At 36.0% G+C, this 16,619-nt stretch overlaps 1 protein-coding gene across 2 annotated transcripts in view; it reads right to left on the bottom strand.

Annotated features, from left to right (window-relative positions):
- adcy8 (adenylate cyclase 8 (brain)) overlaps nt 1-16,619 on the bottom strand; it is a 71,943-nt gene that overhangs the window by 14,181 nt on the left and 41,143 nt on the right. Inside the window, exons 8-13 of one of the 2 annotated variants that reach the window (XM_073848941.1) lie at nt 14,436-14,633; nt 11,724-11,824; nt 11,314-11,515; nt 8,678-8,767; nt 8,331-8,503; nt 5,972-6,053 (exon numbers count right to left, since the gene is read on the bottom strand). In XM_073848941.1, coding sequence (XP_073705042.1) covers nt 5,972-6,053; nt 8,331-8,503; nt 8,678-8,767; nt 11,314-11,515; nt 11,724-11,824; nt 14,436-14,633 — 846 coding nt within the window. The remainder of the gene's footprint in view (nt 1-5,971; nt 6,054-8,330; nt 8,504-8,677; nt 8,768-11,313; nt 11,516-11,723; nt 11,825-14,435; nt 14,634-16,619) is intronic. The other variant, XM_073848940.1, reaches the window with a different exon arrangement.

The following is a 16,619-nucleotide window of genomic DNA, read 5'->3' as shown; positions in this document are numbered from 1 at the left end:
CCACCTACCTTCACTCCATGAAAAAAAAAAAAAAACCACCCTAGATATTCTGCAAGCTAAAAATCTCCTTTTGTCCCCAAGCAACAAGACTACATGATGACATCCCTTCTGACATCACTGTTTTATTCCTTTCATACACTGTACTCAGTAAGTACCCTTAAATGCTTTGGCAGTGTCGTGACCCTTTGCGATACACGTCTCGATTCTAACAGGAAGTGAGCCGTGCTGCGTTTCTGATATCTCTGTTCAGCTTGGCTCCCATCAGCTCTCCTCCAAATGAAGAGCTCCAACAAGGTCTCCTCTAATTAAGCAGTAACACACGCTCATCTGCATTCATTAATATCCAGCTTTAATTGAAACAGTTTCACAAAGGCGTCCAGATTGAAAAATTAATTTACTAACAGTCAGGGTGTGATGTAAGTGTTTATGCATGTGTATGAGTGTAAAATGCATGTGTGCGTGCATTTATTTGCGTATGCTCTCAAACTGAATATGGAGCGAAAGATGATTTTATGAGCAGTAATTATGCAAGTGGGGGAGACAGGGGTGTATGACTGTCCGACTGATTATTAAAAACACATCAAGACTAACCTCCATTAACCTCTAAAACACATGCACACACACAGAGACGGACGCACACACTTAGAGAGTAGACAATTAAAGCAGTGCATATCAACCAAATTACTTGTGACAAAAGCAAACTATATAAAAAGAGTTTAATACAAATGAGTTTTTAAAGTTTTATGTGTCTGAGGGAGGCCCAGTTTTGAGTCTCCGGGACTTTATCGCTGTTAGAACAGTAATTTAAACAGTTGAGGTTTGGCCGGTGGAAGAGCAGCTGTTACAATAGTGGCTAAAATGAATGCATTGTTTTATCCATGATAAAATGATGTGCTAAGCTCTTTAGTGGTGACGTACTGGCTCTCAAGGCTCTCACTCAGCAGATAATACAAAAGTTATATCCCCTCATGCCTTATTCCCTTGAGCGAGGCATGTACCTGCATTCACAGTTTAATCAAGGGGAACGTGCTGAATTTACGCCATTTCATTGCCTTTGAGAACTCTCATTAGAGTTCTCCGTTTATAGAAAGTATTTACTTTGTCCTGGATTTTTCTCTTTAGAAAGACTAAACAGACGCACTAAAGCAAAAACTAAAGCCACTGGCTTTCTTTTTAATCTCAGTTCTGTCTACACTGCAAAACAATTTTTTGGATGTTTTTAATTATTCAGTTTTGTTAAAATATCTTAAAATCCTTAAAACAAGACATTTAATTGAGAAGCCAAGATGCATAATATATGAAGACTTGTTTTCAAAGAATGTATCACACTCCACTGATCGTTCTGTTTTTATGAAGCCCCTAAGGAGACAAAAATATGAAATGGGAGAAAAATTATATTTCATTGCTTTTGCGTTGGCTCACAAAGCATTTGAACTCTCTTGCAAAAGTATTGCTTTTTGTTTTATCACAAAAGTATTCAAACATTTTTCTCTCATTTTTCCATCACAAAAGTTTTGTGAGCATCACAAAACCACTGAAATATAATTTTCCTACCATCTCAATGTTTTCCCCATTACCATGTCCCAGTAGTGGCTCTATTTATTTTTTTATTTTTTTACTTTTTACTTGTTTTAAGTATAAATAATAGGTAACACTTTAGAACAGGTAACACCTATTAACTATTAACTATGACTTTTCCCTCAATAAATTCCTAATTTGCTGCTTATTAATAGTTTGTAAAGTAGTTGTTAGGTTTAGGTATTGGGTAGGATTAGGGATGTAGAATAAAGTCATGTAGAATGAAGCATTAATAGGTGCTTAATTACTGCTAATAAATGGCCAATATTCTAGTAATATGCAAGCTAATAAGTCATAGTTAATAGTTAATAGGTGTTACCAAATAATATAATGAAGTGAATTAAAACAGCGACTGAAGAAAGGCAAAATACACTTAAAGGGGACATCGGAGGCAAAAATCCTTTTTGACCCTCTTTCTTTTTTAAAACCCATAAACAGTCTCAATTATCAAGCTGTTTTGATTTTCTGAGCAGTATGATGTCATACTGCTCATGCCCCGCCCATGAATGCTAACAGACTGTCCCTTATTAACATATTCCCGCCCTCAGCCAATTGTATGCTATCCATTTTTTCTGCGTTCGAGCAGCTGTAGTGACAACAATGTCTCGTAAGCAACGCAGGTGTTTTGTAGTTGGATGTAAAAGTGAACGTAAGAGTCTTTTCTCCCAACATCAGAGCAACTAAAGATGCAGTGAATTAGTTTTGTTTTTGATGGTAACATGGCACTGAATAAGCACATATGAAAAAAGACATTATTTAGCAAGCCTGTAACCACCTAAATCAATTATTTAAAAAAACATTTTTGGCAAATCCAGGTAATTTACCACAGAAATATTATGTTTTTTAACATTTATGACATATGACGTTATAGCGCCAGTTGTGGTCCAATCTCCTTTAAACTTTGCATGCTTGTTTAGAATCACCTGTTGCATGTGCTCAACAGGTTTCGTAAAGTTCTGAGCTTTCCTTTAGGCTTTATAAGATTTTGGGGAAAATTGGACAGGCCTCTTTTCTAAAACAACCCCATTATAGCTTCTATAGGTTTTTTTTCTAGATTGAGTGAAAAACCTACAACTAGTTTGCAAAAGTAGGTGTTTTTTTTTTTTTTTTTTTTTTTACATCTTCTCAATTATTTAACAAACATTTTGATTGACAGCAGTGGTTCTACATGTTAAGTTGTTTGGAATTCTATCATATGATACAAATATCGCATGCATGTGCGAAAAAACGGCCGATTTCCTTCAAATTTCACAGACCTTTGGGGCCTTGAGTCAAACAGGCCCACCGAGTTTTGTTCCGATTGGCCTCCGTTAACCTGATCTTATACTCGCTCAAACTTCATCAGCCAATGGTGGCCATGTTTTTTTTGAGATACGTCCTTATAGAAACTTGAGGCACTTTGGACCAAGACTGTGCTCAGCTATTTTCATGTTGATAAGATAAACGGTTGCATAGGTATAGCCATTTTTATGTTTTTTTTTTCTCTTATAGCGCCACCAAGTGGCCAAGCTCCATGATTTTTGTCCTGTGACCTCAGATTGAGCTCTTACAAAAGTGTTCTGAGTTTGCCGAAGATATCTCATGAGTTTTAGGCATTTCACTAAAAGTGTCCCTGGCCCTTTCAAACTTTTTGGTGTCCCTTTGCAACAGTGATTTGAAAGTTCAACTTTTTTTTAATAATTGTTGATTTTGATCACTGTAGTGCCCCTGTCAGGCCAAGTGGGGTGAGCCTTGTTGATGTTGTCGGCGGTGTGAGTACTACTATCCTTCCAAGTTTCAAGTCTCTATGACTTACGGTCAGTGTTGTGCAAGTTACTTCCAAAATGTAATACATTATATATTACTAGTTACAGTCGTTTAAAAGTAATCAGTTACATTACAATATTACTGTCTCTAAATTGTAATGCGTTACACTACTTTTAAGTGACTTTTGAGTTACTTTCATCAAAATATCCACAGATTATAAAATGGCAAAATATAAGTTTATAGCTGCTCATTATACATTAAGTTTCGGATAGCTAGCATAAAATTATAAAAACATATTTAGGTAGGCCTATTGGTATGTCTATTAATGTTACGTTGTAATTCTGGTTAAACATGGATAAGCACAAACCGCATTAATACATTCATAAATAACACCGGTAAATAAAGTGAAGTGTTATAATGTACAATCTTTAAACACAATAAATAGCCTATAGGCAAATTCAAAGGTGAAGTCTGGTGTGATATTGACCTAAAGTGTGTTGAATCATGATACCGAGTGTGAACTCACCTTTCATAGCTCATCTCGGCTTGTCCCCTGCACTCCGAAATCTAGCGCTAGTTAGCCGATGCTAACAACAGGTTGGCGTTGAGGGTGCCTCGGGCATCGGACTAGCCATGTAAGTAAATCTCTGTTTTACACCATTTACGAGGAACGAAGTAGCTCCACACTTCATTGGTAGACTTCCAAGGGCCCTGACATTTAAAACGAGACATTGAGAACTTTGAAAAAGCACTGGTAGTTTATTTACAAGGAGATTTATACAGACAGTACCTTCAGGAAATTTACCGTTCGCCGCCATCTTGAATTTAGTCACGATAAGTCGAGTGACGACCTGATAAGTCAAGTGAGTACTCGCGTTACTTTTGGACTGGAGTTAGTGCAGACAGTTGGCAATTGCAAGGATGTCGGACGATGAAGCTACTGAGTAGTTTAGTTTCCTTCCTGCTCATCACTCGACTTATTGTGACTAAATTCAAGATGGCGGCGAATGGTAAATTTCCTAAAGGTACTGTCTGTATAAATCTTCTTGTAAATAAACTACCAGTGCTTTTTCAAAGTTCTCAATGTCTCGTTTTAAATTTTAGGGCCCTTGGAAGTCTACCAATGAAGTGTGGAGCTACTTTGTGCCTCGTAAATGGTGTAAAACAATGTCTCTACGACTTACGGTTTGGTCTACACAATCAGTGCCTGCGACTAACAGTTTAGGAGTTATGAGCAATATCGTACTTTTGAGCGCTGTAGCGCCCCATCAGGCCAAGTAAGACAAGCCTTGGTGACGTTGTCGGCGGTGTGAGTACTACCATCCCTCCAAGTTCCAAGTCTCTACGACTTACGGTTTGGTCTACACAATCAGTGCCTGCGACTAACAGTTTAGGAGTTATGAGCAATATCGTACTTTTGAGCGCTGTAGCGCCCCATCAGGCCAAGTAAGACAAGCCTTGGTGACGTTGTCGGCGGTGTGAGTACTACCATCCCTCCAAGTTCCAAGTCTCTACGACTTACGGTTTGGTCTACACAATCAGTGCCTGCGACTGACAGTTTAGGAGTTATGAGCAATATTGTACTTTTGTTCGCTGTATGCCAGGCCAATTTGGGGTGAGCCTTGTTGACGGTGTGAGTACTACCATCCCTCCAAGTTTTAAGTCTCTACGACTTACGGTTTGGTCTACACAAGTGGAGATTGCTGATCCTTGGCCATTCTAACAATTACAATAGGGTTAAAGTGGTGTCTAGGTAGAGATCACTAATGAAACTTTTGATTAAAAAAAAAATAAAAATAAAAACAGTCCATCACATATATAGCTTTTACTAATTTTATAATATAACATTTCTTTGTTTTAATTTTTTCAAAATCCTGACACTTTCAAAAAAACTTTTCTTTTGAAATTAAATCTTGATTCTCATATTTTCTGTGTTCTCTGATCTTTACACCCCACTGTATATGCAAATAAATGTCTCATAAAAACAATAGCATATGAAGAATAAACCCTCGTAGCCACTGACCTGCAGTGACAGAGTGCTTGTTCATTCATCCGACACACACCAAGATGAGCATAAATAAGAAATGAGCAAATCACTGTCCAAGAAACACACGCCGAGTCCCAATCCATAGGCCAATCAGTGCCAGTGGCACCACCTGCCTAAATGACACGCTGTTGCCATAGATTCGAGGGGAGGGGGTAAATACGGGCAGGCAGTTTATAGCTGGACACAACACATGGCACAAGCACAAAGCATTTGCGGTCATATGTGAGACTCCATGTGCCTTAATCAGAGCGGTGCCGACACCACACACACACACACACACACACACACACACATACACACACACATACACACCTACAAAAACCCAGCGCTCATTTCTCTTTCTCTCTTGCTCATCACCACTCGGATGGGCTCTTTCCCCTGATCTACGGCATCAAAGACAACAATCAGTAGAGTGAACTTAAAAAGCTTCGCACACACGGTGCGTCAGAGAGAGCAGGGCTTTTATACATTGACTGTGAGACCTTATGAAGCAGCCAATAACTTGCAGCCATTTCTTAGAAACGTGACATTATAAAATAGGCACTGAATGGCCCCTGATCCACTGTCAGGTTAGCGTTTGTGTGTGTGTGTGTCTATTACCTGTTGGCCGTGGTAGAACACAGCTAAAAGGAACATCGCCATGAGAAGCAGAGACGTTTCCTTGGTTCCCAGGAAGTTTTTGCTGTAACCAGGGAAACGAGACAGAAAGTCATGAGCTCGCAGCACGTTTATAATGACCAGAGTGCAGTTAGTTAACACAGACATCTGTCAGAAATGTCATAAAGAGCCTTGATGATATAATCACAGTGTACCCTGTTTGTTAAACACTTATGTTATCTGATATGAAAAAAAAAAAAAAAAACAATCTGGTTTGTTTATTTTTGATGAAAGTGGAATATAAAGTCAGGATTTCGTTCTGCTTTAAAGGCTTAGTTCTTGTTTAGGGGTTATATGTGACCATGGACCACAAAACCTTAAGTTGCACGGGTATATTTGTAGCAATAGCCAAAAATACATTGTAAGGGTTAAAATTATTGACTTTTCTTCTATGCCAAAAATCACTAGGATATTAAGTAAAGATCATGTTCCATGAAGATATTTTGTACATTTCCTACCGTAAATATAGCCAAACTTAATTTTTGATTAGTATGCATTGCTAAGAACTTAATTTGGACAACTTTCAAGAAAAAAATCGAAATCAAGATTTCGATTTTTTTGCACCTTCAGTTTCCAAATTTTCAAATAGTTGCATCTCAACAAGCCATACATCAATAGAACACTTATTTATTCAACACTTATTCAGTCACTTAAATAAAAGTGACTATGAGTGATTATGGTCCAGGGTCCCATATGATAGATGGTAGTGGGTTTTATCCAAAGTAATTTACAGTGTTCTTATTATAGGAGTAAATATGGAGCACAATCATGATTGCTAGGGAGGATGGTTAAAAAACACACAAAAATGTTGTGTGCACAGTACTTGCAACTAATTTGTTTTCTGATGGTAAAACCATGGTATTTTTTTATTCTTTTTGAAATATCACTTATCATGAAGTGCCATTCAAAAGTTTGAGATCAGTAAGATTTGTAATGCTTTTAAAGTAATATGAAATGTTTTTGCAATTTAAAATAAGAGTTTTCTTTTTCAATATACTTTAAAATGTAAATTTATTTCTGTGATGCAAAGCTGAATTTTCATCAACCATTACTCCAGTTTTCATTGTCACATGATCCTTCAGAAATCAATCTAATATGCTGATTTATTACTTTTATTACCAATGTTGGAAACAGTTGTGTTGCTTAATATTTTTCAGGATTCTTCGATGAATAAAACGTTAAAGAACAGCGTTTATTTAAAATTCCAATCTCTTCTAAAAATATAAGTCTTTACTATGGCTTTTTATTCAACACATTCTTGCTGAATAAAAATATTAATTTCTTTCAGGAAAAAAAAGAAAACATTTACTGACCCCAAACTTTGAACGGTAGAGTATATTGTTACAAAAGATTTCTATTTTAAATAAAAGCTGTTCTTTTTATCGTTTTATTTATCAAAGTCAAATCCTGAAAAAAATAGTACAGCTTCCAAAAATCATCATATAAGAATGACTTCTGAAGGACACTGAAGACTGGATTAATAACAACTGTTCAAAAGTTTGGGGTACAATTTTTTATGTTTTTTGAAAGAAAGTTTCTCATGCTCATGAAGGCGGAATTTATTTGATCAAAAATACAGTAAAAACAGTACTATTGTGAAATATTATGACAATTTAATGTTTCATTATGTCTTCAGTGTCACATGATTCTTCAGATATCATTCTAATATACTAATTTGGTGCTGAAGAAACATTTCCAATTATTATCAATCCTGAAAATAGTACTGCTTGTTATTTTTGTGTAAACAATTTTACTCTTTTAAATAATGTAAAGTTCAAAAGAACAGCATTTTTTAAAAACACAAATCTTTTGTAACTTAGTAAACGTCTTTATGCTTCTATATAATGGAGCCTTGCTGAATTAACAAAAGAAAAAAATATATTAAAAATTATTAAATTAAATTGAATTCAATTTTTAAATCCCCAAACTTTTGACAGTGTATGTTGGCAAAATTGCAACCATTTCAGGGTTTAAACTTATAAACTTACAGCTGCCAACCTAAATTTTTGACGACCACACCACTTTTGAGCTGTCCTTCTTATTAAGAGTTTGACAGAAGACAGAAATTTATGACTGGGTGACGTCAATCACAAAACTAGCAGAAATCTATTAAAACTCCTGCAGACTGCTCTTTTGGAAACAGGATGACATTTATTGCTCTTTTAGTTGGTCCACGTCATCTTTCTAACTTGAGTCATCACAATTACGTCCATACTGTTAAAGTGTGATGTATGATTTTGCTCTTTATAATTGTTTCTTTAATGGCTCTTGAATGGCACAATGTGTGAGTTTGTGTACATACCTCTGATTGAGTGTAAGTGTGTCATAGCGGATAAAGAGTGGGGTGTAGAAGGCCTCGGTCAACACTGCGTAGATAGCGATCATAATCAGCAGGATGGCCAGCTTCAGAACCGAGTTCAGTCTGAGGAACACTGCACACGTCACCATCGCCAACACTCCAGTAAACACGAAATACTGTCAATAAACAGATAGACAACCTCACCATTAACACCCCATCGCTGCTGTACAGTGAGTGAATTGATTTTAAACAGTTTACACATTTGCTACAATTCTGTCAATCCTTTTAACAGACTGAAACTGGCAAGAAGCTGTGGGTCTGATTGTGTGGGAGACAGTGGATGAAAAGACCTCTGGGTAGAAGCAGATATCGGGGATTGAGGCAGATGCATTAAACGTCTGGTTCCTGAATGAGCCGGATTTATCGAAGTCACACCAAAGCTACAATAAAAGAGAAAGAGAGTGCAAATGTTAGAGAATCGATTGCATTCGAGAATTCATCTCTATAAAGAGCAACATAATAACATTTCCAAAAACATTCGGTCACAGTTTATTTGAAGGTCAATTCTCACTATTAAATTTACTATTAACTACACATTTTGCCACAATAAACTGCTTAATAATAGTAAGGTAGTTGTTAAGTTTAGGCATTAAGTAGGATTAAGGATGAAGATTATGGTACTGCAGAATATGTGATTTATTAGTACTAATAAACAGCCAATATGCTAGTAATATGCATGCTAATAAGCAACTAGTTAATAGTGAGAACTGGTCTGTATACTAAAGTGTTACAGAACTTTGTAGTTATATAATATCATATAATATATCAGTAACTGATAATATTCCATTAAAAATAATATTTAGCATTGAAATTTGCCAACTGACATTAAGTTATTAGTTATTAGTTATCAGTAAGTGTTTTTTAAAGATCAAATTTGAATGTTAAATGATGAAAAAAGTATTCTAAATGTAAAAAAAAAAATGTAATATCAACTAATTCAATCATTAATATCGTCCGATAACCAATATGGTATTTATATGAGTGAAAATCTGCTTAGGGGTAATAATGGACCAACAGTTTTAAGTAATTTTACACTATTATTTACAACTGGATTTACAACTTTTTTTGAATAACAAAAAAAATGTCAATATTAAAAAAATAGAATTTAATTTTTAAAGTTACCGAATTTGCGACAAAAAAAATGTACAACTTTTGACAGGCCAAAAATGTCAGTAACTGATCATATTTTATTAAAAACATAAGATCAAATGTTTAGATAAAATTTAAGCATCGCAACATTATAACATACATTATGAAAAACTATTATTTTGTTATATTTATATTTAATTTATTAAATAATAAAAAAAAAAATGCTAATATTGGCCAATAACCAAAAAGATTTTTATATGAGTCAAAATCTACTAAGGGGTAATAATGGAACAACAGTTTTAAGTGATTTTAATGGGTTTTAAATACATGTTTTTTTGTTATAAGAGACAATAAAATTAACTGCATCAAAACCACTTCTGTCCTAGTACCAAAAAACCCCCCTTCATTTTCAAAGTTACAGATTTGCGACAGCTAAATGTAACATTTTTGATAAGCCAAAAATGTCAGTAACTGATAATATTCTAATAAAAATTAAGATCAAATGTTTTAGATAGAATTTAGGCATCACAACATTATAATATACAGTATAAAAACCTGATTTTTATTTTGAAATTTGCCAAAGTTGAATTTAACTGACATTAAGTTATTAGTGTTTTTAAAGATCACTTTTATTGAGATATTGAGTCAAAATCTGCTAATAATGGAACAACAGTTTTAAATGATTTTACACTATGATTTACAACAGGATCTGCATTTTCATGGGTTTAAATAAATTATTTTTGTTATAAGAGACCATAAAAATAAGTCTCTGAGTAACGTAATTTATTTAGGCCAATAAATAAAATTATTTATCTAAAGTAACTATAAATAACTATTATAATGTAATAAGATTTGTTACATTTCATTTATTTAAATTTGCTTTAGAGCAAACACAGTGACAAGTCTGCTCTGTTATGGATAGTACACTCTTTCACGATGCCATAGAACCTTTTTTGTCTAAATGGTTCCATAAAGAACCTTAACATGTGAGGAACCTTTCTGTTTCACAAAAGGTTCTTTGTGGCAAAAGAAGGTTCTTCAGATTATAAAAAGATAAGAAAGAACGTTTCACTGAATGGTTCTTTGTGGAACCAAAAATGGTTCTTTTTTGCTATATGCAGACTCTGGTGACTGTATTATTCTTCTATTATTGGTAGGTCACTGCATCCTGTTAAAAAGATGAATGAAAAAGGTGAATTTTCATCAAGTTCAGTTCCCATCACTTGTGGGGTACCCTAGGGCTCTATTCTCTGTCTGATTTTATTCTGCCTGTATTTGCTCCCTCTTCGTTTTATATTTGAGTCTCATAAATTTTCAGATGACAATTATGCAGATGATACTCAGCTTTATTTTCCTCTAAAATCAGGTTCAGATTCAGTGTCCTCTTTGCTGGCTTGTGTAGAGGACATCAAGAATTGGATGGAAAATAATTTCCTTCAAATCCGTTAAATCAGAAAAAGTCGTAAGTTATTCTGTATCTTTTTCAGTTCTTGGTCCCATGCTCTGGAACTCTTTACCTTTACGACTTTTGCTTACCTTTTTTATGTTTTCTTTATTTGGTGATATTTTGTATTATACTTTTTCTCTTCCTGTTTTTTTCCCTGTTTGCAAATTTTGAGCCATATATTGTACAATCTTTCTCTTTAGTCAAAGACTGGTGATTTTTGTACAAGTTTGTCACTAGACTCTATCAAGAATATACATTAATTCATATTCCACAGTTGGTCTATAATTCTTGAGTTGAAACTGGTTCAGCTCACAAATTGAAACGTTATATATCCACAATAACATCTGGAATAGTATAATGATGAAATGAAAAATAAAAACATTTGCTTACTATGTTGATCATGGCAGCAAGGAAGTTTATGAGGATGGAGAGGAAGATGACGACGTTCCGCGCCGCATATGTTTCGTTCACCCAGCAACACGCTTTTCGCAAAACCAGCGGCAAACACTTATAGTCCTCCGCCGTTGTCACAACAACAAGGCAACAGTGCAGCAAGATGAGGACGGAGAACTGTATCACCATAGTGACCATCCTACAAACATGAGTGATCACATATTATACGTTGCTATCGTGGGAGTAATCGAATATTCGAGACTGAATCAAATTTCATTGAAAACCCCACATCAAACACTACTGGAAATATGAATCCATGCCTTCAATATGATCATAAACCCAAACAGATTGAGTGTCAACCTCAATGTCTGTGGTGGATATGGCCATCAGTATAGTATGTGTTTTACCTTGCAGATGGAAGTAAGCTCTGTATTCCAGTGATGAAGAAGAGAACAATGAAGGCACACACTAGATTAGACTTAAACACCTCGTCTCGCATCTGGCAATACTGTAGAGGAAACACACACACACACACACAAACACACAGAAAAGTAAGGACAAAATTCCTCTTCACATGACGAGCACAATGACACCATGAAAGCAATGCTAACCACATAGGAGAAAGCAGGGAAGACGCTCAAACACACACATACACACAACTCCTGTGCTCTCTGGGTTAGTGCGAGGATGTGAGATGTCAAGGCTGGAGGTGGGGCAAACCAAAAAACTCAAGCACAGAGTGGCACAGAGCCAAAGGCCAAGCAGGGGGCAAAGAAATGAGGTGAGGGACAAATAAACAATAAAAAGCGTTTTAACTAAGATGAAAACATGCATGGGAGTGGATCATGAGTAACCTGAAGGCCCATCTGTGGGCAAATCCCAGTTGTTCAGGAAGAATTAATGTTCAGATGATGAACCAGGTTCATCAGTGATGGCGATTAAAATGAAGCAATTTGCAGACCAATCCAATCGGCTCAATTCACCGGCTCATTATCCTAAGTGTTGATTTGAATTCACTCTCTTTTTCTTTGTCAGAACCCACTGATCGGATGAGGAAGCATCCGTTTTGTCAAACTAATGGCCAGAGCGGTTCTCAGTTTAACAGCTCAAGAACAGCATCACGATTCGTGAATGAAACATTCAGATCATGTTGTAAAAATGAACTTTTTGGTGATTGTGTTAACTATGTATTAACTGTCATAGAATAGCTGTTAGTGGTGCGTGGTTTGACCAAAAATCTGTATCATGGTTTATTATGATTTTTCCTTGACTGTGCCTTGATAGGAATCAGAATGCATTAAACAGGTCATGTTTTTTTTTAGATGGTATAACTGCAAAGTTTTAAGCATAATCAGAATGGTCTGACATTAGCTTTGTGAAATTATGCTATATTAAACATAATTGTGTAAAACAGAACTAGCAGATGTGCTGAATGAGATGCAATATCACTGTCTGACAGCAGGTGGTGCTTACAGAACAGCAGCAATACATTTTCTTGGTTACTGCTGTAAACAAACCAAAGCTACAATTTTAAGGTCCACTTAAAATCTGACGTAGGGACATAATTTTCTGTAACAGGATTTTTTTAAATAGCCAATAGTATTTCGCTTTTATCACAGCTTGGGCCAGAGGCACTGAGTTAGGTAAAGCCGCATTTGATAGCATATGACAGCCACAGTCTCATCCATATCGCTGTAATATATACCATTCTATGTAGAATGGGTCAGATACATTTTGTGATCTACACCAACTCATGATCCGTTTCATGCTATTATGTCACTGGATGGAAGCCTGTGTGTGCTGTGGTGGTTCGTGAGACACAGCATGAAACCAGACTTCTTGCCCAATGGATAGAAGCATATTTACACTGTCTGTAATTCAGTATTTAGGATTATCTTCCAATATTTTGTGCATGGTTAGGTGAGTTTGCTCTGCCTGCTACAGTATTTTTTCATCTTTGTGTTCGTCGTTAGCATCAGTTACCCAGGGGTGCCAAATCCTGTTCCTCTAGAACTACTATCCTGCTAAGTTCAGCTCCAACCCTGATTAAATACACCTGAACCAGCTAATTAATCTCTTAGGTGGCACTTGATAATTACAGACAGCTGCATTGGAGCAAGGCCGAAACTAAAGTCTGCAGGTAGGTAGATCTCCAGGAACAGGATTGGGCACCCCTGAGTTATCCGGATGTGCGGCCATACTGGGGTTACTCAGATGTAAACAACAGCATGGATTGCATGATTAATGTATTACTGAATACGTTGTTTTGCTAATTTATGCTGTCTAAACCATGGAAAAAACATGTGGAAGCTGCTAAAACATAGACTTAGTAAGCAGTACTAAGAGCGCAACGTTTTGACAAACTAAAGTTATTGGGTGATAAAGATTTGTACGAGTAGTATTCATTTAGATATTAGACTAATATTTCACATACCTGACCAGAAATGTTAAGAACAAACATGAATGTTGTCAGGATTCTTGCCCTGGAAATTCTTTATTCTGGTTCAGTTTGGCCAACCACAAACACCTTTTGTTCCTCAGACCTTTTTTGCACTCTTCTCCTTGATTTGTTATAATGTTTGGTAGTCTATAGCACTCCCATTGTATTTTCCTGGTCTGACCAATTAGTACATTTTAAAACATGACAATAGCTGACCTTTTTAGCAGCAGTTAGCAAGTTTCATTCGGATCAGTGGCATCGATTACGTTCAGTCCTGTTAATATGGCCGATTGATGACACGTCGTGAAAACACTCTATTCCCACTGAGTGCGTAATTCAAACTGGATTTCCACTTGTGTCTGTGTATTGGCAAGCAATAGTTCCTGTGATAATTATGCAAATTAGCCTAGACAGTTGCTCTAAAAACAGCTGGACCACCTTAACTTGTTTTTGTTTTTTTCAGATGGGATATAGTAATTGAGAACATTTTAAACCGCTGTGCATCTTCTGGAAAGTACTGACTGCTATTGCTGGCACATGACGTCCTTTGGTTTACTCATGACAAAAGCACTCTCTCACCTCCTTCTCTTGCACCTCCAAAACAACAATAAACCAAAGAAGAGAGAGTGAGAGAGCAGAGGAGGGAGGACAGGATGGCTGGAAGATGGGAGCAGGCTACCTTGTGCTCCAGCAGTGCTTCTCTAAAGGTGAGAGAGAAGGGGGAGATATGTTCTTGGCGGAGCTTGTCCCCGCTGCGCAGGGCGATGGTGCTCTGCATGCGAGCGTTAATTTCCTGTGAGCCGGCGCGCACATGCAGGGCTTGAGCCAGGTGGTTGGGGAGCAGGTTAATGGAGTGACGTGTGAGCGCAGCCAGAGTCTACAGAGGAAAAGCACATGCAGCGCCCATGAGTCTAAGAGAGTGTGTATGCGTGTATGTGTGTGTGTGTGTGTGTGTGTGTGTTGGTGTGTATCTGTTCATCCAATAGCTCTGCACAACATGAATGTATGAAAATCAAAGAAACATTAGAAAAAATTGCACAAACACATGCATGTTTACTTAGCTGAATGAGGACAAATTACAGACTTCTAATTATATATATATATATATATATATATATATATATATATATATATATATATATATACATACATATATATTAACCTCAAACTCTATGCTTAAAAGTAATCTTTTGCATTATTTAATTTATTTATCAACTGTTGTCCAACATACAACATCCCCAGTAATAGTTTTGCCAGATTTAGTTTACTGCTCATGACAATTTTGTCCCCAAACGACGGCTAAGTACGTACACACACACTTGCACATACACACACACACATAACACTTGCACATAACATGATTATTATTATTTTTTGTACGGCAAATGCTCTGGACTGTAAGTAATAGGCTTTTCTAACTGCCTACAGCTCAGCCCATCTTTTAGAGTGGATCTAGAAAATCAACACACTATTGCAATGTCTAATAATTCCACTGCCTTAATGCCGGAAAGCCGGACATTTTATATATATATAGATATTTTAGGTATCAGAATATGAGGCTGTTCCAGTTAGTTCGTTCTGCTGGAAATCCAGTTAAAACTGGGTGGATTGCTGATTTTGCATGGTTTCTATATGGTCTAATGATTGATGGTGGTTGACCACATTGGATCAGGTACAAATCCTATATCATTTGTTGAAAATACCACATTTTGCTGGTATGATCTATACAATCAAATTTTAAGCAACATCTGTGTTATACAAGTTAAAGCTTTATATATATCATCCAGTGTTAACCGAAGACAAATCTATAGTCTATATATATACTTTGAATATAAACAGCTTGGTTGATAATAATGGGAGCAATATAGCTTAGCTAATAAAATAAATAAAAATAGGACATCAGATGGCCATTTTCCACAAGTTGGTATGATTCTTTAAGGTCTTCATGAAATTCCAAAAATTTTACCTTGTCAAAAACAGTTCTGTTTATAGTGACTTTTTTGATGCATATCTCTTTAAATGATAATGAGCTGCTACTCACCCAACCCCTTTCTTCCATTTTTTTTTTTTTTTTTTTTTTGCGTATTATGCCACATTACCATCAAAAACAAATGTTTTTTGAGGAAAACATTTCAGGATTTTTCTACATCGTTGCAGAAGTACCGACCCATTGTTTGCAAAGTGAAAATGCAAAGAAGATCAAACACCCTTAACAAAAAAGATTAAACAGCGATTTAGGGCGATTTTGAAGTTGAGAGAGAAAATGAGATGGGAGTTTTTCAACATACTCTGTCTTGAATCGGTTCAGGCAGAGCAAGACAAGATGAACGTTTGAGGTTAAAAAGTATAGAAATTCTACAACAACATTTGGGATCATTTGAAGCCGCATTGAATTAAACTGAATTTTAGAAGTCCAAATTTTGAAATGTTTCCCTCAAAAAAAAAAAAATTTCTTTACGACTGAAGAAAGAAAGACATGAACATCTTGGATGATAAGGAGTTGAGTACATTATCTGTAAACTTTTGTTCAGGAAGTGAACTTCTCCTTTAATGCATCGTGTGTCCTTCTGAAGCATCAGTGAGCATTTATACTCCTTCAGTAAAGTTCTTCAGTTGTTTTCAGTGTGAAAAGTTAGATCTCAAAAGCATATAGTCATTGTTGGAAAGAGTTCAAATACACAAAAATGATGAAAAACTAAAGAATTTGTGGGATAAGAAGGATTTTTCTGAGCCAGCAGTTTAACTGTTCAGGACAAACAAGGGACTCATGAACATCTATCACTAAAAACAACAACATCAACAACAAAAAAAAAAAAAACAGCTGTGGGTCATTCAGGTAACAACACAGTATTTAGAATTAAGT

Source organism: Garra rufa, chromosome 10, assembly GCF_049309525.1.
Source record: "Garra rufa chromosome 10, GarRuf1.0, whole genome shotgun sequence".
Taxonomy (NCBI): Eukaryota; Metazoa; Chordata; class Actinopteri; order Cypriniformes; family Cyprinidae; genus Garra; species Garra rufa.
Note: the sequence above shows the minus strand (reverse complement) of the source record. Positions and strands in the feature narration are given on the sequence as shown.